Raw genomic sequence first — 19,372 nt, 5'->3', positions numbered from 1 at the left:
TTCGCTTTCGTTTCTCCCCGCGGGACCAGCCCCGGCTCAGTCCAGCCCAGCCCAGCCCGGCTCGGCACACCTCGGCACGGCACACCGGCTCGGCTCGGCACGGCTCGGCTCGGCCATGCCGCGGTTCAGCGTGGCAGAGGCCAGGCAGTGGGGGGATCAGTTTGTGCAGTTCCTGCGGGACACGGGCCGGGAGCAGGAGAGCCGGCGGGACACGCTGCGGAGCATTTACAACCTGGAGTTTCGGGGCAGGTGAGAGCCCTCGGCCAGACCCGGGCAGCATCGCCCGGGACGGTCCCCCCCGGGCAGCATCACCGGTCCCTGGCCGGCATTGCTGGGGCTTCACCTGGGGGGTCGAGCCCGCTCCGGCCGGGAGCTGGGTGTGAGGGTTGCACTGGGGAGCACTTGGGGTCTTCAGGGGCTCTCCTTCATCACCTTCCTGGGCGGGATGGAGGAGCGTGTGCTTTCAGAGGAGCAAGGACCACCTGGACCAGTTAAACTCAAACGCAGGGGCTCCGCTCTCTCCGGGCACGGCAAAAACAGAACAGCGTTGCTGGGGCAGCCCGTGTCCCGCTGGGCTGCGGATGCAGCGAGAGGCAGAGCTGCCTCTCCAGACACCAGCCCCTCATGCCTCCAAGCCCCTCCATCTCGCCACAGCCCTGCTGGGATGTCCCCCCGGCTGCACCCCAGCAGCTGCCTGGGCACGGCCTCGGACACCCGCTGCCTGCCACGCTCCCCACCTCACCCCGCTGACACCGGTCACGCTGGCCCTTGTGCAACATCACCACTGTTAATCATTGGCAAAGCTGGGGTTCAGCCTGCCGACGGGCTGCGGGACACGCCGCAGGGTGCAGGAGGAGGTACCTGGGGGGGCATCGCTGCTGGGACTGCAGTGGCCATGCCTTGGAGAAGCCTCTGTCTGCACCAGCTCAGCCCCTGGGGCTGTGCGGGAGGCTGACCCCTCTGTACAGCCTCTTCTGTCAAGTATCTGGGGACAGGGACACGTCCCTGCCCTGCTGCCACTTGTGCACTGGCAGGGAGAGGGACTGCGTGGTTCTCGGGGCCAGACGGTGATGCCGTGGCACAGCTGGAACAGCCATGGTACAGCTGGAACAACTGTGCCACAGCATGGAGTTGCTGGAGCAGCCTGCAGGGATGTAAGGTTTGCATGGGCCAGAGAAAAGCTGCAGTCCTTCCTCCCTCCCCCGGCACAGAGGGGAGTCACCAGAGTGCCCCTCACCCCAGCCTCCGTGCCTCGCTTCACCCTCCCTTCCTGCTCACCTCCTCTTAGCTTCCTGTGCCCCCGGCAGCCCAGCCGTGCTCCGTTCCACGCAGAAACCTCTCTCCCTTGTCTGTGCAGGACTGATACAAAAATACCCAACTTCTCCTGCATCTTGTATGCGCTGAGGGTGACCCACCGGGCGCAGGTGCACGCGGAGTCGGTGCACTTCAAGAAGGTGAGGGAGGCCCCGGGCTGGGGCGGCACAGCAGCTCCCACTCCCACTGGGACTGGTTCTGCGGGACCCCCCAGCAGGACCCCGGGGCCACGCTGATGCTGGCTGCTCCTCACAGGAGAAGAGGCGCGTGGTGGTGGCAGACCAGTACCGGAGACCCAGAACGAACACAAAGGCGTTGGTGTCGGCGTCCGCAACTGTCCCAGGGCAGCAGCCCAGCTCCGGTCCACAAGCGCCCCAGAGCCGCGCGAAGAAGTGGTATGACTGGCAGCACCCTGCCCCAGCATGGCCCCAGGGATCCCCCACCCCGGCTGGGAAGGCCTGACCCTCCCTTCCTGCAGGGCCGAGTTCATCCGCGAGAAGCACGGGATAGAGATCGTCTCGGAGCACGACAAAGGCAACGGGCACATCCGCTTCCCGGTGGTGGCCGGCGAGCCCCGGACGGTCACCATCCTGGTGCAGAACCGCGGAGCGGAGGCCGTGACGCTGCGGCGGTGCCAGCCGCGCCAGCAGTCGCGGGAGCTCTCCTTCACGGATGAGCAAGGGGCGACGCAGGGCCAGTCCCTGCTGCTGCACCCAGGTAGAGCCCCGCACCCTGCCCCGCACCCTGCCCCGCTGGAGGAGACGCAGGACCCAGCTCTCGCCTCTTTGCCTCACAGGCGGCACGTACCCCATCCAGGTGCGGTGCCTGACCACCTGCAATGGGTACTTCTATGCCGTGGTGGTCTTCGAGTTCACCAAGGAGCCGGACGAGCCCTTCAGCATCGGGCGCTACATCGCTGCTGTCGCCGAGAGCCAGCTGGCCAAGGACCTGGGGCCCTCGGCGCCTTTCCAGCCTTACCAGGCCAGCCTCCAGCGCCCCGTCACTGTCATCACTGAGGACGGCATCCCCCCTAACAGGTATGTGGCGGGGTCACCTGCTGCCAACCTCCGGAGGCAGAGCGGAGGGCCCCAGCCTGTTCTCCAGCTGGGACAAGGCTCAGCTCCTCGGGACCCGGCTGTCCGGCACCCCAGGACACTGCTTCATCCCGGTGCGATGGCTGGTGACGGTGGGGTTGGGGACTCCCTGCTTGCCGGGGCCGTGGGTGGTTGCAGCCCAGGGGGGAGCCCAGCCCTGCAGTCCCTGTGGCACTGCTGTCCCCTCCGCCCAGCTCCCTGAAAAACGAACTGGAGAGGGAAATCCCTCTGGGCACCTACCAGTACCCGAAGAGCCTCAAGGACACGATCCTGCTCGGACCCAATGCCAGTGCCAGCTCCAGCTGGGCTACCATGTGGTGAGTGCCGAGGGGCGGGGGCAAGACCACCGGCCCTGCACCTCCCACCCGCTGCCCCTTGGCCGAGGTGTCCCCAGGGCATGGTGACGTCCCTGCTGCCTGCAGGTCGCTGCTGGAGGCCCCCTTGCAGGCTGAGAACTACCGGCAGAAGTTCCAGCTGCTGCTGCACCTGGAGGAGATCCAGATGGAGGTGGACATCCGGCGCTACGACATGCAGGACGTGCCCATGGTGCAGGACGGGACGCTGCTGGTCCTCGATGTGCGCAGGGGGAGCCGGGGGGTGGGAGGGGTGCCGAGTTTCCCGGGGTGCCCGGCATCACTCAGCTGTTCGGCACAGGTGCCCGGCGTGGCCGAGAACCGCCCGTCCGTGCTGAAGGGGGACCACCTCTTCGCCCACCTGAGCAGCGAGCGGGACTGCTCCCCGCTCGTCCAGTACAAGGGCTACGTGCACAGCGTGGAGCTGGAGAAGGTCAGGCTGGGCTTCTCCTCCAAGTGAGTGGCATCCAGCCCCAGCCAGGCTGGCAGGGCCCCAGCAGCCCCGCTCGGACGTGCCGAAGGCTGGGCGCGGGCCGGGGAGGGTGCGGGGGAGCATCCCTGCGCCCTGCTCACACTGCTCCTTCCCAGGCTGCAGAAGAAGTTTGTGAACAACCTGAGGTTCGACGTGACCTTCACCTTCAGCCGGCTGCCGCTGCAGGTCCAGCACCGGGCTGCAACCCTGGCCATGCAGCGCGGCTTGTCCAGCCTCCTCTTCCCCTCCGCCTCCTGCCACAAGTCCCTCTTCACAGGCACCTTCCAGCCCCGGTGAGTGCCCGTGCCTGCGGGATGGGAGGAGAAGGATGGGGATGGGGGGGGATGGATGGGGACGGGCAGGGATGGGGACCCGGCACGCTCAACCTCTGCTCCCGCAGGTGGTTTGACCGCAAGCTGCAGGCGAACGAGGAGCAGTGCAGAGCTGTGACACACATCGTGACGGGGATGTCCCGGCCAGCCCCATACCTCATCTTCGGCCCCCCCGGGACTGGCAAGACGGTCACCCTGGTGGAGGCCATCAAGCAGGTGAGCGGCCCATGCCCAGGTCAAGCCCTGGGCACCGCTGCCCACCCTGGCCAGCGGGGGCTCAGTGCCATCGCCCCCCTCCTCCCACGTAGGTATGGACGTGCTTCAAGGACGCCCGGATCTTGGCTTGCGCTCCTTCCAACAGCGCTGCAGACCTGCTGTGCCAGCGCCTCATCAAGGACATCCCCCCCCGCTACGTCTACAGGCTGATTGCCAGCTCCAGAAGCTACCGGGAGGTGCCCGCTGATATCAGGGTAGGTCCCTGCCCCTCCGTCCCGCCACCCTGCGGCACGTCTGGGCTGGGGGCCCCTGAGGAGAGCAGGATCCCACCGAACGCCTGCGTTTCAGCCCTGCTGCAACTGGGACGATGAGCAGAGCTGCTACGTGTACCTGAGCAAGGAGCACCTGGGGCGCTACCGGATCCTCATCACCACGCTGGTGACAGCGGGAAGGTCAGAGGACCTGGGGTTGTCCCCACCACCCACGGCGGGTAGACCCCGGGGCTGCCTTGCAACCCGGCTGTGAGGGGGTGTGGAGGAGGGCGGGCAGCGGGGGGGACCCGACCTCTGCAGGAGGACGAGGATGATGGTGAGGGGAGGAAGGATGGCCAGCCAGAGCAGGGAAGACGAGGCAGCCCCACTCCACCTCTCCCCCAGGCTGGTGTCAGCCAACTTCGCCCCAGGGTTTTTCTCCCACGTCTTCATCGACGAGTGTGGCCAGGCGGTAGAGCCGGAGAGCATGGTCGCCATCGCGGGTGAGTGGTGCGCAGCTGCCGTCTTGGGGACCAGCATCTCCGTGTGGCCTGGGGACCCCCCCATCCCACACTGAGCTCTCCTTCTGCCCAGGACTCCTTACTGCCATGGACCAGGAGACCAACCCCAACGGGGGGCAGCTGGTGCTGGCAGGAGACCCCCAGCAGCTGGGCCCTGTCCTGAGGTCACCGCTGGCCATCGAGCACGGCTTGGGTGAGCGGGGAGAGGGGTGGGAGTGCTGCTGGCACCTGGGGGCCGAGCGGCCTCGCAGGGAGCCACGGGGTCTTACTGGGCACAGGCATCTCGCTGCTGGAGAGGCTGATGCTGCACAACCCCCTGTACAAGAAGTCAAGCGGAGGATACGACCCACAGTTTGTCACCAAACTGCTCTGGAACTACAGGTGGGGATGGGGCCAGCACGGGAACAGGCACAGGCAGGGATAGGGCTGCTCTGCCCAACGCGGCTTGGTGCAGGATCTGTGCATGCACCCCAGGCTCTGGCTCCCTAGAGCCTCATAGTGCCTCGTCTGGTGTGGGAGAAGGGAGCGCACGCACTGTCCCGGGTGCACAGTGCCCGGGAGGGTGCTGGGGCCACGTGGCACCCACCCTGGGCACAGTCCTGCCTCTGCCAGGTCCCACGAGGCCATCCTCAAGATCCCCAATGAGCTCTTCTACGACAGCGAGCTGAAGGCCTGCGAGAGCGACGAGCTCGATGTCCGGAGTCTGTATTGTGCCTGGGAGGAGCTTCCCAAAAAAGTAGGGGAGGCAGCAGGGAGGGGGCCGGGGGGGGAGCCCTGAGCCACAGGCAGAGCAGAGCCCAATGCTTTCCACCCCCAGGGCTTCCCCATCATCTTCCACGGGGTTTGCGGGGAAGACCGGAGAGAGGCCAAGAGCCCCTCGTTCTTCAACACGGCTGAGATCGAGGTGCTGGTCCACTACCTCAAGAAGCTGCTGCAGAGCCGGGGCAAGGGGGGCTGCCCCAGTGTCTCGCCCAAAGAGGTCGGCATCATCTCTCCCTACAGAAAGCAGGTGAGTGGCACGGCTCTGCAGGCAGGGGACGGGCAGAGACCTCCCCAGGGGACGGGGGGCGCTGGGACGGATGGGCAGCCCTGGGGCTGGCACGTGAGGACGGCTCCATGGCAGCCGGACTGTGCTGTGTGCCTCCCCCCAGGTGGAGAAGATCCGGAAAGCCATCACCTCTCTGGACCCCATCCTGCGGACGCTGCCGGACATCAGCCTGCTGAAGGTACAGTCCTCGGCGCGGGGGGGAGAGGAGCCCACCCTGCCACGGGTGGAAGGAGCCCTGCCAGCCCCAGCCCAGGGATCCTCCCTAGCCCCTCGCCTGCTGTCCCTGCCCCAGGTGGGCTCCGTGGAAGAGTTCCAGGGCCAGGAGCGGCGCGTCATCCTCATCTCCACCGTGCGCAGCTGCAGCGAGTACCTCCAGCTCGACCAGACCTTCAAGCTGGGCTTCCTCAAGAACCCCAAGGTACCGTGCTGCCCTGAGCAAGCCCCCCTCCCTCGGCACCCCCTGCTCCCCTCCGGTGCCCCCCAGGCAGGCAGAGCTGCTCCGGGTGCTCGGTGCCACACCAGAGCTGCCTGCATCCAGGTGGGGCTGGGGAGGAGGGCGAGAGGTGAAGCCCTCGCTCTTGTTCTCTTTTCAGAGGCTCAACGTGGCCATCACCAGGGCCAAGGCTCTGCTGATCGTGGTGGGTAACCCGGCCGTGCTCAGCAAGGACCACCACTGGCAGAGGTGAGCCTTGCCCGGCTGCCCCTGGCCCCCTCCGCAGACGATGCTCGTGAGCGTCTGCCTGCCCTCCCCTGCTGCCTGCGGACAGTGCCGCGCCACGGCAGGCAGCGAGGCCAGTGCCACCTCCTGCCCGCACTCCCCTCGCTCCGTGCCCGCAGGTTCCTCAGGTACTGCAGGGAGGAGGGCGGCTACACGGGATACCCCTACGAGGACGAGAGCCCCGCGGAGGACGGCCTCGCTGACGACCTCCACGCGCTGCGCCTCGGCAATTAGCAACCGGGTGAGCAGGGCTGGGAGCTGCCGGCGGAGCCCCGGCAGGAGCGGCACGGCTGCCCACGCTGCACCGGCGCCCTGGGGCAGCAGCGCGGCCGGGGCCGAGCCGCGGCGCGGGTTCGTGGGTGCGAGGGGCACTGGGAGGCTTCTCCTGCGGCAAGAGTCGTGACGGGGCTCACGATGGGCTCTTGCGTAGGGGCTGCCTGTCCCCTCCTGAGTCGGAGGGCAGCTCTGACACTGGGTTTCTCTGCAGGAAACCCACCTGGGAAAGGAGGAGAAGCCCCGTGGAGCTCCAGCACCCCTCAGCCTGCCCCTGGCCCGCAGCAGCCGCCTCCTCTCCCCCTGCCTCGGTCCCGGGGTGCTCAGTGTGCCGTGCATCCCTGCGGAGACGGGGCTGAGCCCATCGGGGAAGGGGGTCCTGCTGGCCTTTGCTGCCACCCTAAAGCTCCCTCACAGAACACGCTGCAGCCGGGGGCGGGCACCTCTCCTCGCAGAGCAGGACCGTGCCAGCGCTGCACGGGGACCACTCTCCATTTTAAATAGTTTTTGACACGTCCATGGAAAGCCAATTCTGCGGCCGGTCTCACCGTTCAATGAATGGCTTAAGCGAGAGTCTGGCCCCTGAAGAGCATCACTTCGTGCGCGGGGGAGCTCAGTGCTGCTGCGGTGGGTGACTGGGGTGCAGGCAGCAGGCAGGGACCCGGCCAGGCGCGGGGAGGCTGGGGTCCCCCGCCAGGCACCTGCCTGGCCTGAGACCCGGCACAGCTGCGCAGGCACACTTCGCTTTGTTTTCCTGGAATAAAGATTTAGAGAAAAAACAGGTATTGGCGTCGAGTCCTGGGCCCTGCCGCCACAGCTGAGGCTGCCAGAGGAGGGACAGGCTTGCTGCAGCCCTGCCCCGACCGGCTCCAGGAGGGATGGCTCCAGCAGTGACTGCAGCCCGTCACACCAGGGAGTGGGTATGGCCGGGGAGCTCCTGCCTGGCCCTTCCCACGTAAACTGCTCCCTGGGTCTTACTCAAGCACATGGTGACGAGCCCTGATCCAGCGGCTGAAGCAAGAGGGTCTGGGGGCCGAGCAAGCCCCTCACCCTGCAGCACATGGACCTGGCCCCCAGGCAGCAGCCCGGACCAGCGCAGGGGCACAAAGGACAGCCGGAAGGATGCGACACAGGCAGAGTTACAATTACTAAAATACCAGTTTGCATTTATTCTCCCAATTATGCAGTTCAGTTTACTGGTGCTAAGTCCGTGACCGATGCAGGCTCGAAGAAGGCGTTACTGGCAGAGCTGGGCAGAGGCGCTACCCCAGCACAGGTCCCAGGAGCGGAGCGCTTTGGGCAGCAGCCGAGCCTGGCTCCGCGCACAGCCGGGGCTGAAAGCTGCCCTGGGCAAGTCTGTATAAAACGCTGGCGCGAGCTGCCCGTGCGGCGGAGGGCCCAGCAGACCCCACACACGAGCTGTGGGCAGCAGCCGGCAGCACCTCCCGCTCCTGCGGCACCTGCCCAGAGCTGGGGAGGGAGAGCAAACACTGCAGCGATCCCCATGGGAGAGGCAAAACCAGGGACGTGGGTACAAAACGGGGCGACACGGGGAGCTACGCAAATGCCCGGCCCATAGAGAGCAGCGGGTACTGAAGGCACTGGCCCCTCACGGCCGCGGAGTCTCGCGGGGACACCCCACGGGCTTGGGTGGCAGCTCTCGTGCAGAGGGTTGGGGGCAGGCGCTGGCACCACGAGGTCCCGCTTCGGCCGTCCGCCAGCGCTCCCTCCCCGCGCGGCGCAGGGCAGCCGGGTGCCGGCGCAGGCAGAGCTGCCTCCCGGCCCGCCGGGCTGCTCACAGCAGCGGGCAGCCTCTGCGCTTCTTGTTCTTCCGGACCTGCAGGCCCGCGCGGGTGGCCATCTCGAAGACCTCCCGCACGCCCTCCTTCGTCTTGGCTGAGCACTCGAGGTAGCCAAAGGCATTGATCCTGTTGGCCATGTCCCTCCCCTCCTCTGGCTTCACCGGCTCCTAGAAAGCAATAAAAAGAGGGTTCGGAAACATCGCCAGAAAACAGCAGCAAAAGCACAGTGACTGCCCTGGGGGCATCCAGCCCTTAGCACCAGGATCCGGCAGGGCAAAGGGAAGCCCCAGCGAGGCGGCACGGGGGGAGCCGGGTCGCTGGCCGAGGCAGCGGGACCCGGGGTGCCCCCACCTGCTTCATCTTCGCCAGCTCCCGCCGTGTGTGCTCGTCGTTCCGCAGGTCCTTCTTGTTCCCCACCAGGATGATGGGCACGTTGGGGCAGAAGTGCTTCACCTCTGGCGTCCACTTCTCGGGGATGTTCTCTGCAAGAAGCACACAGGGACCCCCCTGAGCCGAGGGGCTGCTCCCCCACGGCCTTCTCACAGCCGCAGGAAGCAGCATCAGGCTTTTCCCATAGGAAGAGGGGGGAGCTCACCCCATGCCATCCTCCTCTCCCACCACCTCCACCAAGCCAGCAAGTTCCCAGCATTTTCCTCGATGCATGCAAAGCCCGAGATGGAGGGGAGGGACTGGCATTCCCGAGAGGGGCAGCACGGGGGCTTCCCGGACCTGGGGGGGTTTAGCAGCAGCACCCAGCCCTGTGGGAGCACCAGGTCCCCCCTTGCTCCCTGGTCCCTACCGAGGCTATCCGGGCTGTCGATAGAAAAGCACATGAGGATAACGTCTGTGTCCGGGTACGAGAGGGGCCGCAGCCTGTCGTAGTCCTCCTGACCCGCTGTGTCCCACAGGGCCAGCTCCACCTGGGAGGGGAGAGGGACACGGCTCAGCAGCTTGCAGATGGCTTGGCAGGCCAGGAGCGAGCAGATTTATCTTCCTCTGTTATAGCTACGGTCTTCCTCAAACTGGGGCAAGTTCAGGATGACCCAGAAACGCAGGAGCCATGGGGCTCCCCTGAGCGCTGCAGGAGCATCCGAGCCGGGCGGTGGCACTGCCAGCGCGGGACCGTGGGAGCGAGGGGACGGCAACAGGTCCGGCACCCCGCGACAGCCCTTACCTGCTTCCCGTCTACCTCTATGTCGGCAATGTAGTTCTCGAACACGGTGGGCACGTAGACCTCAGGGAACTGGTCCTTGCTGAACACGATCAGCAGACACGTCTTTCCACAGGCACCGTCTCCCACGATCACCAGCTTCTTCCTGATGGCCGCCATCGCTGTGGGGACAAGAGCGGGTGAGCGGGACAGAGCAGCCGTGGGCAGTCCACACTCCCAGCCCCTCCTGGCCCCCCATGCCCCAAAATCTTTCGCACAACTGCCCAGGCAGGTACCGGACACGGGCGCCTGGGCACACGCCAGCGTGAGCAGCCAGGGACTGCCAGGACAGCGGCTCTCCCGGCCTCGCCGGGCACACTTCCAGCTCCCGCAGGCACCGGCTCACAGGTACTGCAAGAACCAGCCTGACTGGAACCATTTACATCCATCGCTGCAGCCGCGGCCGGGAGAACCATCACACCGATGCCCCAGCCGCGGCGAGTGCTGGCGGCTGCACGCAGGGACCTCGTGCAAGACGACAAACCGCTCTGCCTCACCCACCGCGACGGGCAGCGAGGGTCCTGCCCCGGCCATCCAACCCCTGCCACGGTGGGCTTTCTCGCTGTGCCACCACCCCAGGCAAATGGCTTTTCTGACATCCTAGGAGTCACACACACCTGCTGGTTTTATTTCAGATTATAAATTCTTCAGGGCAGAAACTGTACTCTGGGTTTCACCCAGGCACAATCGCCGGCTCCCAAATAATCCGATCAGCAGCAGGAACACGCCAAGCCGAGCTCTCGGAGGTCCAGGCGAGCAAGACCTGCGTGCCTGGCACCCGGCGCCGGGCTGGCCCCGTCCCAGCCCGTTTGACAAAGGAGCCTTTGCCACATAACGACGGAGAGCCGACGCTGGCACGGGCAGCGGGAGAAACTGCCAGCCATCACTCAGCAAACAGAGCCAAAACCCTGCAGTAAAGCAAGCTGCTTTCTGCCCCAAGTAAAAGGGGTGCAGTCCTAAAAGTAAAACTATGCCTTTGCATCCTTGAGTTTCAAAAGGACATTACAACTGAGCTTGGGAATCACCCAGGACGATGCCACAAAACGCCTGCTGTGGCATCTGAACGAGGCATGAGAAAATCAGCCGTGGTGGGATCACATTCCCCCCTGACCTCAGGCCCAAAATCTCTTTCCCATCCCCAGCTTCCCAGATGCTTCAGTCCAAAGAGCCCGACCCACTCCTTACGCGCATCACCAGCTCTCTGTCCCTGCAGAAATCCCGGGCAAGACACACACTGACAGCTCAGGTTTAATCCCTGGAAAGGCGCATGCTGTTCTGTGGGCTGGGGGAAATTACAGGTGACCAGAAAACTGCTCACGAAGGCAGGGACGCTCCAGGTCCTGCAGCCAGCCCTGCCCCTCTCCAAACCCCCTCTGCCCGGGGTGGCTGGACTGGAAGGGGCAGTTTGGGCTTGGAGCATTGGGGAGGTTCGGGGGAAATAACCAAGCGGGAAGGATGCACACACCTACGCTAAGGCTGGGAGCTGCAAGGCTGGGAGCGGATCATGCTGGGAAGGCCGGGCCATCGCAAGCTTGGCCTTTAACCGGGGCACTGACACCCAGCCTTAAGGAAGGCTTGGCGCCTGTCCTCTCCCGGGGTGATGACACCTGTGTCCTGGGACAACAGAAAAGGGAGGAAAAGAGAAAAACCCCAGTAAGGCTGCATGATAATTAGCTGCAAGTGAAGGATTAAGAAATTAGACTCAGAGGCTGACTTGCATTTCAAAAGCAGGCTGAAGAGAGCTCCTCTCATCTGCATACTTAGCAAGTCACCACTAAGCTCCTGCCTGGAGGAAACTTCCCCAGAGCTGTCACACAAACCCCTGGGGAAGTTTCGGGGGCCCCCCCAGCTCTCACCTCTCGAACTGCCCAAGCATGTGGTTGGGGCAGAAGAGAGAAAGGTTTCACCCAAATCCAGGCCAGACCCTGCCATAGCCCTGGATCTTTGCAGCTTACAAGCACCTTGGCTCACAAGCCAAAGCAGAAATGGTTCGTGGCTGCTGAGTACTGTGGAGCCATTAATAAAAACAGTAAGCCGGCACTTATAAGGCGAGAAGAGTGAGGATGAAGGGCTGCGTCCAGCAGGATCCGGCACTTCTCAACAAGGAGCCTCGGCGTTAAGCACACATCCCAGTGGAGCAGCATGTCTACATAGACAGCGAGCATGTTTGTGGAACACTGAAGTTGAAAAAACAAACTTAAAGTGCCTGAAGGGTCCCAGTGCCAGGGGCTGAGCACGGGGGGGGGAAACCCGCCGGCACAGCTCCCATCCCCTGTCCTTGTGCCCTCCTGCTCCTGCCTGTCCCAGATGGGCCAGGGACACCCGCAGCCCCACGCATGGGCAGCCGGCCAGGAGCTCGTCCCAAGGAGACATGATGTTTGTGTTATAGAGGCAGATAAAAGGCCTGGAGGAGTCTGCTCTCTCTTGCATGCTTGAGGAGGGAAAGCTCTCAAGGTCAGCATATTCCTGGAGACACAAGAAACACATCATCCCTGTTGCAAACCATCCTTCTCATCTGACCAAAGGCTCGTCCTCTCTCCAGCCATCATCTCCACAGCACGGAAGAGGAGAGCTCATGGGCAAAAAAGTCTATTTACTTAGACAGAAAGTTCCTTTGCCCACAGCAAAATGTGATTTGCTGCTTTCGACTCTGGATCTCAAAGACGAACGGAGGAAGAAAGGTGGTGTGGGACGCGCCACTATCTAACCCACGCAACACAGAAGGACACGCATCCACAGCGCAAGGAACAGCGGGTGCCCCGGGGAGACAAACACCCGCTCCCAGACAGACATCAAGATCTGCCCGTGCCCAGTCTGCCAGACTTCGGACCTAAAACAAAAACAACCGGAGCGGCGCAGCGCGGTGCGGCAGCCAGCCCTGCACGGCTGACAGCTCCCCTCCGCCGCTCCCCTGCCTGCACGCCGTCCCGGCAGGGGGACAGCAGATGCTCCAAACTGAGCAGAGTCGCCGCATCCAGAGCTCCTTCCCACGGCCTCCGTTGTCCACCCTGACCTGGGACGGCTCCGGGCCCCGGCAGCTCCCGAGCCTGACATGATGCTGAGCAGTGACTCAGAGGGCAAAGGCACTGTCCCCACCCAAAATCTCAGCACAATTCATTCCATTACTCACGAGAGCGATCCAGAAATAGCCCATTACTAATCCAGAGCTGGCGTCCAGAGGCGAGCGGGGCAAGAAGGCTGTGAGCGCTGTGTGCCTCGGTGGCCGGCTGGGCTGACCCCATCCGTGCCCTCGCCTCGTGAGCCAGCCGTCACGGCACCAACACCAGATGCTGGTGGCACTCTGCTCGGGGAGAGATTAGCTCCTCTGCCAGGGATGCTCTGGCACTCAGCAGGACGAGGCCGGTCCCTGGGACACTGGAGCCTGATGCAAAGGGCTCTGCACTGTTCCCAGATCGCAAGCAGATAAAAGAGAGTGGAAAACATGAAGACGATTTGAGGAGGATAGCTTTACTACAACTGCTGGCAGGCCAAATGATTAAAAGGACACAGTCGCCCACAACAGACATAGAAATCCAGATTTTAAACACTGCCAAGCATTAACCACGCCGAGTTACAGCAAAGGCTGCCCAGCCACGTCGACAATCCAACCCGGCCCGTACAGCAACTGCGGTTTTCAGGCGTGAGCAGCACTTGAGGTGCCTCACTGGAGATGCCTCCTGCTCATTCACAGAGATAACAAAAGGGAGCAGCAACTTTGTGCTGGCATCTCCCACAGAGCGGCACTGCCAAACCCCGCAGGGCTCCCGCGCCCGGCCCTGCGCCCACTGCTGAGGGCAGGCTGGGGCCACAGCGGGACGGCTGCAGGTTTAGTCTGCGCCACTGCCGCCAGCAGTGCCCACACTGCCGGCACCGGCCTAATCCTGAGCAGGCAGTTCCTTCAGTACACCAAGAAATGGCAAAATGAAACCAAATTGCACCGCTCTGCTTTCCAAGCAGCTATTCTAAAGCCCTCACCATAAAACAAGCTGGGGGTCCAGGACAGCCCTTGCGTTATCGGCCTCTCCCAGCTTGGTGCCTCAAAATGTGAAGTTCCTGCTGAGCAGGAAAAGGGGAATTCCTCTGGCAGCAGGATGTGTCCGTCATCCAGTGTCTGCTACAGGATCTCAGGAAATGGCAGAGAAAGATGTTAACGCTTTGAAGAAGGGCTCAAACTAGGGACAGAAATCTTTCAGCGAACCTCCTTGGCAAGGCTCGAGCTCCCCAGGCCAACAGAGGGGGTTTGTTCTAAACCAGAAATTCCCAAGCACTGCTGCCGACAGCCCCACCCCGGCCGGACCCGTCACACCACGGATCAGCAAAACCAGCTGAATTTCTGTTCTGCCCACAGCCCTGGCCAGAGGCACAACCCCGAAGCCTGGCAGGGCTGGGCTGGGCTGGCAGGGATGGAGCCATGGGAGCAGTCCTTTTGCAGGGACACCTCCAGCACTGCCTCTGTGGCAGTGCCAGCTCCCCACAGCCCCCGAGCCTGGCAGATGTCCCGCTCCGAACAGAACAAAACCTCCTCGTCAACTCCTCGTCCTGAACGAGCAGAGGAGAGCGGAGGAAGGAGGAGGGTGACGCCTCCAGGCAGTGCTCCTGCAGCCGCTGGCATTGCCCTGGTGATCTTCTTGGCCAGGGATGGGAGAACAGACCCGGGCTTGTGTTCCTGCCCTTCCAGAGCTGCCACCAAGCATCTCCTTACAGGCTGCCTGTCGGATGATTAGAAAATACTCAAATACTCCTCTGCCCTGGCAGCTCTCCAGTCACTCCCCTTGGACTGGAGGCTCAGGGAACAGCCAGCCCACCGCACGCAGCCCCCTCACCCCAAAGCCCAGGCACCCGCCCGCACCCCCCAGCACTGCGACACAACCACAGAAGGAAAACCACCTCTTTGAACAGACCGAGATCTTCCTGGCATTGCTGTGTCTTCAGCTCTGCTAAACTTTTCAATGGTTTAACAAACAAAAGCATCCAGAGTGCTGGGTTGGGCTGTTTTGATTTAACTCTTGTTTGGGAAGGGGCTAGGCTAATGCAGTACAGACCAGGCTCAAGGTTAGAACCGCCACGAGGCATTTAACTGGATTTCAAAAACCCCAAAACACACGCCTTCAGCTCAGGCTGTGCGACCTGCGATACAGACGAGACCTAAGGGAGCTCACAGCATCCAGAGAGCACAAAACACTAGCAGGGAACACAGAAAATGTTTCCTAACCAGTGCAGCCAAGGACAAGCTGTCTCCGCTTCTAAACATGGCCGTGTGTGTGCACAGGGCTGCTGCCACCGCCCCAGGCGAGGGCACCTCGGGACAGGGCCCCGCAGACGTGCCACTGGGCAAACAGGAGCCGCTTTGGACAGCCACAGGCCACCATGGGCGCTGCTGGAGCCCCTGGGGCCGGGGACACCGTGCGGGGGTGCCTCCCTCCAGAACCCACCGGGAGCATCTCTTCTCCCACCCCCCCAACAGGTCAGGGCTCCGATCAGCACAGGCAGGGAACCCCACCACAGCGTGTGTCAAGGCCACAGCTGTCCCCAGGTTAAAGTAACTGGAAGGGGATTGAAGGCGTTTGGGGACAGAATGAGGTACACGGGTCATTTGCATGCATTACCGGCAGAAAGCCTCCCGGTGCTGTTTCACAACAGAAACGGTTTTAGCCCGTAGGACTTGGTGGCACAGCTGGTGCAATGAAAAAGAAAGTAAACTTCCAAATTAAAATCTGACAGGTACGCCCATCGAGGGGAATTTAATTTGCTGAGACATCTAAACCACGGCCAAGGTAGCACAGGACAAGTGTCCTGGCAACTGTCTCGGGTATCAGAGGGACTCTTATACAGAAGCAGAAAAAAATTCCAAAAAGGGCTTGAAGCGAAGAGCAATGCCAAAAGGAAACGCAACGGCCAGGGCAGAACCCAAGCTCCAAGCTCCCGGGCAGATCGCAGCTTTGGGACGATCAAAGTGGCGCTGGTTTTGGCACAGCAGCATCTGCAATTTCACGCTCGCACAGCCCCCGGGCAGGCCAAGCTGTGCATTTCTGTGTAGCACAGGGAGACCAGCCCTCGCTTACGCCAACAACCATCACTGACATCCAGAGCACGACCCACACCCACCAGCGACGCCGGCTCCTGCTGCTCAGAGCCTCCCCGTCCCGCCTGCCCCCGCTGCCAAAACTACCCGGCACTGAGCACTGAGGAAATGGTCTGTATTTACCCCCAGGAAAGCTGCCCAAAACCTTCTTAAGACCTAGACCTGCCATATCCACATGATGAGCAATCATCAAAAAAGGAGCTCAAACTCAGTGCTTAACTTCTATATCTTCCCAATTTTTTTCTAAAATTTTGAGCTATTCTTTGGGCATGATCAGCCAGCCTGGGTTTACAGCACACTCCAGTGCAGCAGCAAAGGGCAACCGCCCGGACCCGGAGCAGAGCGGCCAGGCTGGCTTGCTTTCATTGCTAAATCCCACAAAAACATCCACGAGCAAAACAGAGAAAGGGACTTGGACCAGAAGAATTCTAAAGCCTAAACAAAGCTTGAACCACAAGTGCTCAAGCTCTGTGGGAAAATGCTGCCTGCCCTTACCTCCTTTTCCAAAGGTCATCATGCCATGTTCTTATTTTACCTCCCGCGGAAGTGACAGCCTTCCCAGACTCACGGCAGTACAAGGGTCTTGCTGAAAGCTTCAAATAACATGCCACGATCTCAGCAGATGCCTGTACTTGTGCAATGCCTGACTGCTGCTGCCCCAGGACTAATCAATATTTGCTAATACATTCCTTACTTTTCATGTCAATACTCCTCTCCAGTGTAAACAGCAAGTTAGGAGGTGAGCCTGGTTAAACGCTCCGATAACCTGTTGGAAGACAGTGACTTGGCTTATTTTCCACTTAAAAAAACGTTTCCCTGGAGAAGCTGTAGCTGTCAGGATCATGGATTCAATTTAAAGTCTGTAAAATCTCACACAGTCTCTACCTATACTACTTGCAGCTGAGAAGGAGGAGCTGAATGTACATTGAAACTGTTTTGACACCAAAAGGCACTTGGCAAAATTAAAATAAGATGCAACTGGTCTCACTGAAATATAGACAGCCAAAGCTGCTACCTCCCTGTCTCCGCTTTCACAACCTGAACACTTTGCTGGGGATGTGGCAGTGCTGCTGCCCGGCCCCGGGTGGCTCAGCCGGGTCCCCACTCCCAGCCCACCCCCCGCACAGATGTGCCCTGCGAAGCAACCCGGGGATCACGCTGCCATTTTCTCGGGGGGTGTCAAGAGGCTGAGGCTAGATTTGGGGGGTTTGGCGGCTGCTGGGAAGACTTGGCTGCCAGATTGTTAGTGCTGGAAAGGGCCGCGCAGTCATGCTTTTGGAATGCTCCCTTGCTCCTAAGACATTACACAATTATTTCTGCTCCCCGCAAGCCCCCCTAATATAAATGTTTAAAAATGAGCTCAGCAGTAAACAAAGGGAACTTTTTTCCTTTTTCTGAAGAAAACACAGAGCGGCCGCTCCGCGAGCAAGGCCGCGCATGGGGACGCTGCTGGGGTGGGGGCTGTGGGGAGGGATGGTGGGACAGAGCAGCAGCCCCCGGGCTCTCACCCCAGCCTGGCCCAGACGAGTCAGGACCCTCGGCCCAAGGCCACCCTCGACGGACAACCCACGGTGGCCGAACCGCCACTGACCCACCCCTGCCCCACGCCCCGGGACCCCCACCCCATCCCAGGCGCACCCATCCCGTCCTGTCCCGCTGCACCCCACCCAGCCTGGCTGGGGCACCCACCCCCACGCCCTGCTCCCCCAGCAGTGCCCCGGACCCCCCCAGCACTGACCCCGCACCCCGCCAGTAACCCAGACCCCACCAGTAACCCCACACCCGAGCTCCGACCCCACACCCTAGCAGTAGCAGTAACCCCACACCCCAGCTCCGACCCCACACCCTAGCAGTACCAGCAACCCCACACCCCACCAGTAACCCCACACCCCAGTTGCCCGGACCCCAGCACTGACCGCAGCCCCCGCTGCCCCCCTCCCCGGCACCGACCCCACGGCCCCCAGTGCCCCCCAGCCCCAGCAGTGCCCCCCGCCGCCCAGCTCCCCCAGGCCCCCGCACCCCGAGCGCTGCCCACCCCAGCCCGCACCTCTCTCCGCCGCCCCGGTCCCGGTCCCGGTCCCGGTCCCGTTCCCGGTCCCAGCTCCAGCCCCGGCTCCGCAGCGCAGCTCGGGCGGCGCCGCCCCGGCCGGGGGCCGCCCGCGGAGGGCGGGGCGGGGCGGGAGCGCTCCGGGCCGAGCCGAGCCGAGCCGAGCCGGGCCGAGCCGAGCCGGGCCGGGCCGAACCAAGCCGAGCCGGGCCGGGCCGGGCCGGGGGCGGTGCCGAGCCGGGCCCCTTCCCCGTGCTGTCCCCGTCCGCAGCCCCCGGCGCGGCTCCGGGGACACCCAGGACCTGCCGCTCCGTCCCCGCGGACGCCATCCCCGGCCGGGCAGGGAGGCGCTGGGGCAGCCTGGGCTTCCCCCGAGGGGCTTTTCCCGGTTTACGGTTCCTGGCGCCGGGCAGGGAGAGGGGCGATCCAGGCGCTCGGCTTCCCAGAGCACCCGCTGCTCCCAGCACCCCCCCCCCCCGCCAGGTGGGACCACTAGCAAAGCCCACCCGGTGGCTGGCCCCTCACCGGGGATCCTCCCGCACCGGAGCACCTCTCGGGGGGACGCCTTCCCCCCCCCGAGCGTTATTTGTGGCAGCGACAAGAGCCACCGCCAGCAAGAGGCGAGCTCTGCCCGGGAAGGCGGGGGCCGGCGGCCGACCCCCCCCCCCCCCTCCACCCCGCTGCCCGGTGGGCTGCTCGCTCCTTGAGGAAAGCCCCGTTTCCCACCGAGGGCGTGAGGGACATGCCCTGTCCCCAGGACCTCGAGTCCCCTCCGCAGGGGCACCGGCAGAGGCGGGGGGGGCTGTGATGCGTCACCGAGCTGACCCCAGTGCCGCGGGAGGGGGCTTCGGCTCTCCTTGCCCACCGCTGGCAGGGGAGGACCCGGTGGCTGCTCCCCCCACCGCAGGGCTGAGTCCCTGTCGCTCAGCCAGGGAAAGGCAGCCCCAGGGTCCTGGCCCAGACCCAGGCTCATAAACTGCTGCTATTTTAAGGGCTCGGAGACAATTTTTCTTAATTTATCAAGCCCCAGGCCAGGAGCTGGTTCCAAAGGAAATGTTTCCGTAGTAAAAAAGGGGACCACAGAGGAAGCTTTAAATGCAGCCTCTGCCTCCTTGCCTTACCCAGCAGCTCCCAGGCAGTGACCTGGAAAAGCAGAGCCAGTTCTCAGGAACCAGCACAAAAAGCATCGCGCCAGGGCAACAGGGCTGTGCAAGCAAGTGTGGGGCAGCTGGGGGTGCGAGGAAGACGTGTGTGAGCATTGAGAGCACCAGGAGTACCGGGTGGCAGTCAGGGGGACATAGGACAGCAGGGATGCTTCCAGCAGGCAGCCCACCCTACAAGCAGGCGGTAGCTGATGCTGGAACACCTGAACTCCCCGAGAGGGATCTCCCTCTTGGGCACAGTCAAGTTCCTGGGAACTCCCCCAGGAGCCACAACCCGCAGAGCTGTCCCTCCATCCACAGCCCACCCCACTCCCTGAAGAAAGGACCCCGCAGGCAGGAAACCCCTCAGCTTGCCTCCCCTCCGCTCCCTGTCTGTGTCCATGTGCTGCCTGCAGCGGGGAGCAGCCGAGGGGGGCCAGGCTGGCACCTGCTGGTTTTCAGTCCTCATCCAAGCCCAGCGCAGCGCTCACCAGCCA

The 19,372-nt window shown here is 63.1% G+C and overlaps 2 protein-coding genes across 4 annotated transcripts; one reads left to right on the top strand and one right to left on the bottom strand.

Moving 5' to 3' along the window:
• The first annotated feature begins 62 nt into the window (after positions 1 to 62).
• On the top strand, positions 63 to 7,357 carry MOV10 (Mov10 RNA helicase). 2 transcript variants are annotated; one of them, XM_075054752.1, is made up of 22 exons: positions 63 to 249; positions 1,358 to 1,454; positions 1,570 to 1,709; positions 1,793 to 2,031; positions 2,111 to 2,351; positions 2,603 to 2,725; positions 2,831 to 2,984; positions 3,063 to 3,217; positions 3,350 to 3,526; positions 3,634 to 3,781; positions 3,874 to 4,035; positions 4,130 to 4,233; positions 4,438 to 4,535; positions 4,627 to 4,746; positions 4,832 to 4,934; positions 5,166 to 5,289; positions 5,371 to 5,562; positions 5,705 to 5,779; positions 5,894 to 6,019; positions 6,195 to 6,283; positions 6,448 to 6,560; positions 6,807 to 7,357. In XM_075054752.1, the coding sequence occupies exons 1-21, from the start codon at positions 116 to 118 to the stop codon at positions 6,551 to 6,553; spliced, it is 2,907 nt and encodes a 968-aa protein (XP_074910853.1). In that variant the 5' UTR covers positions 63 to 115; the 3' UTR covers positions 6,554 to 6,560; positions 6,807 to 7,357. The 2 variants fall into 2 exon arrangements, with proteins under 2 accessions (XP_074910853.1, XP_074910852.1); XM_075054751.1 differs by having other exon boundaries at positions 6,439 to 6,560.
• Positions 7,358 to 7,737: 380 nt separating this feature from the next.
• RHOC (ras homolog family member C) lies at positions 7,738 to 17,851 on the bottom strand. Of its 2 annotated transcripts, XM_075055176.1 has the most exons (6): positions 17,734 to 17,822; positions 16,381 to 16,452; positions 9,569 to 9,726; positions 9,194 to 9,314; positions 8,746 to 8,876; positions 7,738 to 8,561 (listed from the first exon to the last, which is right to left on the bottom strand). In XM_075055176.1, exons 2-6 carry the CDS (start codon positions 16,385 to 16,387, stop codon positions 8,388 to 8,390), a joined length of 591 nt encoding a protein of 196 aa, XP_074911277.1. In that variant the 5' UTR covers positions 16,388 to 16,452; positions 17,734 to 17,822; the 3' UTR covers positions 7,738 to 8,387. The 2 variants fall into 2 exon arrangements, with proteins under 2 accessions (XP_074911277.1, XP_074911278.1); XM_075055177.1 differs by lacking the exon at positions 16,381 to 16,452 and having other exon boundaries at positions 17,734 to 17,851.
• Between the last annotated feature and the right edge of the window lie 1,521 nt (positions 17,852 to 19,372).

The sequence above is a fragment of the Buteo buteo genome, chromosome 23 (assembly GCF_964188355.1).
Source record: "Buteo buteo chromosome 23, bButBut1.hap1.1, whole genome shotgun sequence".
Lineage (NCBI taxonomy): Eukaryota > Metazoa > Chordata > Aves > Accipitriformes > Accipitridae > Buteo > Buteo buteo.
The sequence above is the reverse complement of the archived record's forward strand: the minus strand, read 5'-3'. Positions and strand labels throughout refer to the sequence as shown.